General features: G+C 30.6%; 1 protein-coding gene across 1 annotated transcript; it reads right to left on the bottom strand.

Annotated features, from left to right (window-relative positions):
- Positions 1 to 2,212: 2,212 nt before the first annotated feature.
- Positions 2,213 to 5,548, bottom strand: LOC132739769 (uncharacterized). The gene is made up of 3 exons (XM_060727565.1): positions 4,929 to 5,548; positions 3,840 to 3,998; positions 2,213 to 3,156 (listed from the first exon to the last, which is right to left on the bottom strand). The coding sequence occupies exons 1-3, from the start codon at positions 5,493 to 5,495 to the stop codon at positions 2,560 to 2,562; spliced, it is 1,323 nt and encodes a 440-aa protein (XP_060583548.1). The 5' UTR covers positions 5,496 to 5,548; the 3' UTR covers positions 2,213 to 2,559.
- Positions 5,549 to 7,545: the final 1,997 nt, after the last annotated feature.

The following is a 7,545-nucleotide window of genomic DNA, read 5'->3' as shown; positions in this document are numbered from 1 at the left end:
ATTATGACCACTGCGAAAAATATATGGATACAATAAAGGGTACGGAATTCCGTATATTATAGATAGACAGGTAAAAATAAGTGAAACTTGATGTACGGGACCGTGTATCATACAATACGTATATTACTAATATACCGTGATCCGTACACTCGTAATATGCGGGAACTTTAAATGAAGTCCGTATTTACTAAAATGCGTATTTTTTTAATTACACGGTCAGATATTACCACAATATGATTTTTTTATTCTTGTAAATATAGATTTTGTATATAAAACAGAGAATAAAGTTGTACTGCAGAATTACCCACTTTCTACAAGAGGAAAGAAATAATAGTCTGATCTGATATTTGTCAGAATACAATGTAACAATACATAGTAAAACTTTGAGTAAAATGTAATATTTCCCGGTTTTATTTACATGTCAGTTGCATACTGATTAAATAGTTAGTGAAACATCGACAGATCCTCTACAGTGCCCGTAGCATGTACAGACAAAAAATGACAATATATATATATTGAAATATCTTTTTTTATATAAAGATTTACAACGCAACACTCCTTTGTGCAGTATCTAGCTCAGGGCCGCCGGTTCGCTAAAATCCGCAGACATGTGTTTACAACGTTTCATTATATTTCATGTTTAAAGTACTGTTTCTAAATTTCCTGTTCAAAATAAATTCTACCATTAATTTGGCTATATAGTGAATAATGAATATTTGCAAAGGCCGATTTGATAGTAATGTGTTTAATACAGCGTTAATGGTGAATCCTCAATTAATCGTTATTTTTAACATTATAATATTCTAAAATGATAAGCAAAACGAGAGAATATGCATAACAGATGTTTATTTACTTGTAGAATCGAACGTGCTACATCTGTAATCCAACACCCACTGAGCTAACGTTTCAAGCATGACTGTTTGCTTCACGCTAATATAATTGACTAAGTTTCTTTTATGAACGTTATATTTAATTTGTCAATATTTCGCCAATTCTGTCAAATTGTTGCAATAGTTTTTGATTACAACTGAAATTCAAATTTTGGTTTTTAATAGGTGAAATAAAATACATATCACTCACAGTATATTACTCATAGTGTGGGTAATGCAAAATATATAGATTTGCAGAATTCCTTGTAGACTACGTATTAATTTATGATTGAATTTCCGTAATTTTCTAAATTTACATAAAAATATATACTTGCTTTTTGTTCCTTATGACATATTTCTCGATTCAAGTTTATTAATCTTATTGTATTACAATATCAAAAAGGAACAAAGCTTATGATTACTCTCAGGTGTATTTATTTTTGTTTGCGCAGAGTACGCGTTGCCGTTGAACGTCTGACGTCATTTATTCCTTATGAAGTTATTATTCATGCTTAAAAACAAGAAAAAAATCGTTTGTTTTTCGTACAATTTTAAGAATTTGCAATGGAACATAATTGTTGTTGTTTTATATGTATTAGTAAAATCTAGAACAATTCTCCTGATAACCTGAACATTATTGCCGCACTTTGAAATCTCAAACGTATCTGCATACGTCGAATTTCGTTACAAAATTACTCACGGGGTGGGGGAAATAAAATCACGTGTACTGAAAAATTTGAGTCGGTCACCCCCTAATTTTTTAGTTATTTTGACTAAGTATACATTTTAAAGGACGTTTAAAGAAAAAAAATCAAAAATTTATTTCAGGATTTTTTTAATTAGCTGCTTTAAAGCCGAAAATTGCGGCTAAACTGAACGTCAAATTTTACACAAAATTGACAATTTTCTTTCCATTACTCAAACAATTTTCGGCGTAAAACAATAATTTTTATATCTGCTTAAAGGAAAAAATAATTTTCGTCAAATTCTGTAGGATTTAAGATATTTTCTCCGCCAATGGCGTTGAAATACCAGTAACAGTTGCCAAGGATACGCAACGACGTCATGTTCAAAAACGGGCTTTGATAGTCAACTTTGACGTCATGTGTACAAAAATTGGCTGAAACTATTGAAATAGAATCAACGAAATCCAATCAGAAATATGGTCAATTTTTTGCATGCCCATTTTCAAGACGCTACTCGAAAGTTCGCAAAGTGTCGCGTTCTACCTTAAGGCTATTCCAGTAGGCTGAAAAAGCTGTTGTTAAATCTACCGTTTGCACAAACATTTTTAGAATAACAAATTTTGAAAACGTTTATAACGTTTTTCGTGTTTATTTTATTTCTTTATATATTTTCAAGTGAAATACAGAGTACTTATAGTGAAATTAAAGTGATATTCAACTATTTTGCAACATTGAATTATTGGCTAGAATAAGTATGGTACTTAACAATGAATAACGAACTCTTTAATTTTACATTAAAAGACATTTAAATTAAAGATGGCACCTAAGATTAACAATGCTAGTGTCTTAGTATAACAAGAAAGTATATTACAGATACAATCACTTCGAGTGCAGTATGGTTTTGATATGGACATTTTGGACTCGGAAATGAAAAATAAATTCGTAATAGTAAAATCACATGGAAAACATGAAGTCATGTGATAAAATATTTTGACAAATGTATATCACTTACTTTGTGTTAAATCAAAATACTGTTCTTCTTTCTCGGCTTGGCTTGCTGTTTTCAGTTCTTTTTGTAGCGTCTCTCCTACTTTTGCCAGGTTCGTTCGTACTTTATCTTCTTGTTCATGAATTGCAACAATTGCTTTGTCCCTTTCGTCATTTAATCTTTTAACAGAAGCATCTGTTTCAACTTGTATCTGTGACATTCCCTCGGCAGTTTTAGATTTAACAGCTAGATATTGTTCTTCTTTTTCGGCTTTATTTGCTGTTTTCAGTTCTTTTTGTAACGTCTCTCCTAATTCAGTCAGACCTGCTCGTTCTTTATCTCCTTGTTTATGAATTGTATCAAGTTCTTTGTCCCTTTCGTCATTTAATCTTTTCACAGAAGCATCAGTCTTATCTTGTAGCTGTATAATTCCCTCGGCAGTTTTAGACCCAAAGGATAGAAGATCTTCTTGTTTTCTTCTAATCATATCAAGTTTAATTCTGTCATATTGATCATCTAATTCAGCCTTCATCTTGTCTTGAATTACGGTTGCCACATCGTCTAGTACTTTCCTTATTTCATCTTTGCCAATGACTAGAGTGTCATTTTCTAACTGTAATTATAAATACCATAAAATATAAAATATCAATTAATATACTAGTACACCAGAATTTAAGATCTATTAATCATAAAATGTACAATTAAAGGGTATATTGAATCTACTGTATTTATTTGTAACAAATGTGTGTGCAATGTTTGTCATTACTGGGCTGATCAAAATGATGACATGATAGTTTAAAAGGTATGAAGCAAAACTTTGCTAATTGTAGTAAACAAAGTTTCTGTCGCGTAATAGTCACAAGGGCGTAACCAGGTTTGTTTGCAAACAAAACATTTTGAAAAAAGTATAAATCTTCAGCATAGGACAATTATTGTCGTGTATTTAATTGATTTTGAAAAGTCCTCCTAGGTTATAAGATTGCTTTTCTTTTTATGAAAAAAAGTGTTTGTATATGCACTTACGAGCTATTGCAAAACGGTGAATATTTAATAACATTAAACCATATTTTATTGTGTTTACACACGTGGTCAGCAAACAACAGGTATTCTATGTTACGCTTTTGAAAATCGACCATAACTTAAAAGGAACTGTGTTTTTCCATGATTTGTTCATATATAAAATAAAGGTTATTGAATTAGATTTATACACTTTTAAGTAGATTACACACGAAATATTGTGTTCTAGTCATACGATGAAATGTTTAAGGTATTTGAATGTTAAAATAGTTTAATCACCTGTATAAGTTTCTGATTAGCATTCTGCGCATGCGTGTCTGTAGCTAAATACACAGGGTCAGAAAGCAGTTGCTGTAATAATTTGAAGTATTTCTGTAGATCTGAATCCTCTACTTCAAGTTTTGATGAATGTCGAACATTTCTTCCAATTTCTCTTGCCTGGTCAAAATAGAATAACAGTTCTTAGCTTATTGCATCTTAAACATTTACAGGCTATAAAGCTATATCAAAAAAAATCTATAGAATACATACACTATATAATTAGCTTTTAGTACTGCAATTGTCAAGCAGAACAAATATGGTAATAAATAGTGCAAAACTAATATCTAATTGTACATACTATACATAACATGTAAGTAGATTTTTGTCTTAAAATCATTGTTTTATTTTTTTCTCAAGTTTGATATTCTTGATTTTTTGGCTCATCTTGAGGCATGCAACTAAATGGGACACCACTGAGATATTTTGACATGACCGGACAGGAAACATTTTTCCAAGGCTTTTGTATCAATTGATGTTGGTCTGGACCAGTTATTTGTGTGTACATTTACAGTTATTCCATCTCTCCGTTTTTCAAAAATGATTATTTTTACAATATAAAATGACCAAAAAATGAATAGCGTTGCAACGCTTGTCGCACAAAACCGGCTAAGAATTGTACAGAAAACCGATTTCTAATTCACATCTGAGTAAACTTTTTTCATCATTTGCAGATTTGTTCACTTTAAGTGTTTCACTTGATATTCGTTAGATGTTTAAATATCATGTGTTTAAGCATTTGAATTTCAGTGGAGTTCCTTTAAACTGTATAGCAATTATAAGAAAAACTATAATATTTTCAGAAAATATCTAGCTTTATGCTAAGTAGGTTATGAAATAAACTGAAAACTAGCAATCTGTTAGGTAATAGTAAAAATTTAATCCTTACTAGGCGAATACATTTTTCCAAGAAAGCATGATAAAATCTTTATTTATTATAGATATCATTACGTAGTGTTAAATTCCTTAGTTCAAACTAATATATTAACGTTTGATTTATTACCAATTACTAGCATTAGTCTTCATTAATAGTGTCGGAATATTGTTTACCTCTTCAAACATATTTGTCTTATTGTTGAGGTTCTCACGTAATTTCCCCTGGAAGTCTTTGTAATTAAGGATAACGCTAATGATACCATTGAAGTCTGTGTCCGTTGCAGATGCCTTTTCTTTGTATCCATCTGGGGGCATGAAGCACTTTGCTACTTCCCAGAAATTACTGCACCACTGAGTAGCATCACTGTTTTTGTACGACGGACCGTTGTACCTATGTGCATTTTGTATTTCAACTTTTAATTTATGACATATCTTGTTAGGACAGCCAGAAGAACTGTACCTTGTCGCAACATTCCGATGATACGTACATTTCCCACGCCTAACTTTACATATTTTGTCAGTAGGGCATTGAACAACATTTTCCGTACAGCAACTTGAACAACAAGTTCCACTAAATAAGCCATTTAAGTAACATATATCATGTAAACATTTCAATTGAAATTGCCTAATTTCATTACAAACAAAAGGTTCAACTCCTTCTTTAGTAAATAACACAGCTAACTGAGCTTTAACCCAGTTATTGTATTTCTTTTCTAACAGTTTAGGGCTATATGAAGCCATTGCTTGTAAACATTTGTCTTTCCTACTTAAAACAGTGTATTGTAAGCTCCGAACTAAACCTGAAATAAAAACAAACCCATAAATACAAAAGTGTGTTATTACATTTTAAGAGCGATTTTTCTTACTATCATGTTTAGTTATGATGTTGGGCAATTTACTTTAGACATGTTAGACATGACAACAAGAGCACCGCTAGGCGGAGCATTATATGCCCGAAGGTATTGTGTTATAGTAAGGATGAAGCATTTGTAAGACATGGGAAATTAAATAAAGTATGACCTCCTTCTACATAGTAGCTAAAGAACCATCATATATATTTATACAGTGGCTGTTTCCAAAGCACAAACATCAAGTTGTTATCTTGCAAGTAAGAATACGCCAGGAATATTACATAATTTAAACATTTTTTGGGCATATAATTAATGTACTCAATATAAATGATCATCCTAAGAAGTTTGACAGTTGTAAACTGTTAGAAATATTGAGGTCATTTGAAATTGTTCATTGGCCTTGTGACCCCATTATAGGTATGGATCTTTTATTCTATATATGCAATCATCCTATTTAGTTTGAACACTGTAAGCTTTTTATACACTGGTTTAATGTTGATTATAGTTGTACTATTAGTAACTTTGTAGAACTTTTTGATAAACACTTTAATAGTAACACTTAGCATGCCCTAAGACTCTTTATATACAATATGTTTAGTTGATATTAGTTTCTTGTTTTATTGTTTAGAATATTTTTGTAAAAGTTAATAACTTTATTATTTTTGTGATCATGGTCAATTGATACTGGTGCAAAATTTTCCATGAATCATAATCTATTTTTAGAAAACTTAGTAGTTATGAAAAGCCCTTATGAGCTCTGATTGGCTAAAATTCCTTGACCAATCAGAACAGTTCTGCCTTTTACTGGTTCCAAACAAAGTTCTGGTTCCCTGTAGTGTGCATAAATACAGGCACTTTACACAATTTTGTGATTCTGCTGCTAATGTTTGGAAAAGTAACATCTCTAAAAGCTCTCTAAGGTTAATTTATTAATTATTTAATTTATTTTAGGCACTTTGGCACTTAAGGTAGACCATGGGTAATGCATTACTCCACTTTGAAGAGTATTCGAATAGGCTAGAATCGCTTGTAAACTACATTGAAATTGAGGGGCGTGGGTTCAATCCCCAGAAGGGGCAATTTTTTTTCTTTCTTTTTTTCTTTTTAACATTATTTATGTATCTCTCTGATCCCTTATGGAAGAAAAAAAGTTTGATTTAAATTATATAATTATTTTAGGTATTTTTTTTTTGCTAAATAATGCCAAAATTTATAGCAAATATGATACCAGATATTTTCAAAGTTCGATAAAATAAAAACTACACGGTAAAAGTATTTTATATTTCGTATGATCAACTAATATACCTTTGAAAATATTTTGGCAAACTTTGAAAACAGACCCTCATTTCGATAAATTTTAGGGATATTTTGAATAAGGCATTTTAGATTAGGAAATGGTAAAATAAGTGTTAAAAGTGGATGGGGTAGGGTAACATTATTATACGTATTAAGACCATTTTGTTTAGAAACAAACATTTTGCTTGTATAATGTGTTACCTGAATGTTGTTATTTGTTTCTTAACAATGAGCAAAAGAAAAACATTTTTCATAATGATGATATTTACAGTTTCCTCATTTCTGAAAATAAGCCCTTCTAATGGCAAAGTCTTAGTTCAGAAATATATCCATAACTCATAAACCACACAGTAAATTTTATTTAAATTTTGCATACATGTGACCTTGAAGACATATAATTGTCCTATGTTGTCAATTTTACAGTTCCTTATGGTGCCCATTACCCATGGTCTACCTTAAGTAAACCTTAGAGTTTATCTAAATTCACTGAAACATTTCTGATACATTTGTAAGTAATTTAAGTAATTATTGTTACAGAATTCATTAAGATTAATTAATATCTTTTCTTTGTTTTAAGTGGCAACTATCTTGAATTATTATACCTTTATTTTTGTTAATACATATTAAAACAGGGCTTGCCACTA

The sequence above is a fragment of the Ruditapes philippinarum genome, unplaced genomic scaffold (assembly GCF_026571515.1).
Source record: "Ruditapes philippinarum isolate M1 unplaced genomic scaffold, ASM2657151v2 ctg15580_1_1_1_1, whole genome shotgun sequence".
Classification (NCBI taxonomy): domain Eukaryota; kingdom Metazoa; phylum Mollusca; class Bivalvia; order Venerida; family Veneridae; genus Ruditapes; species Ruditapes philippinarum.
This window is presented reverse-complemented; position numbering and strand designations above follow the sequence as displayed.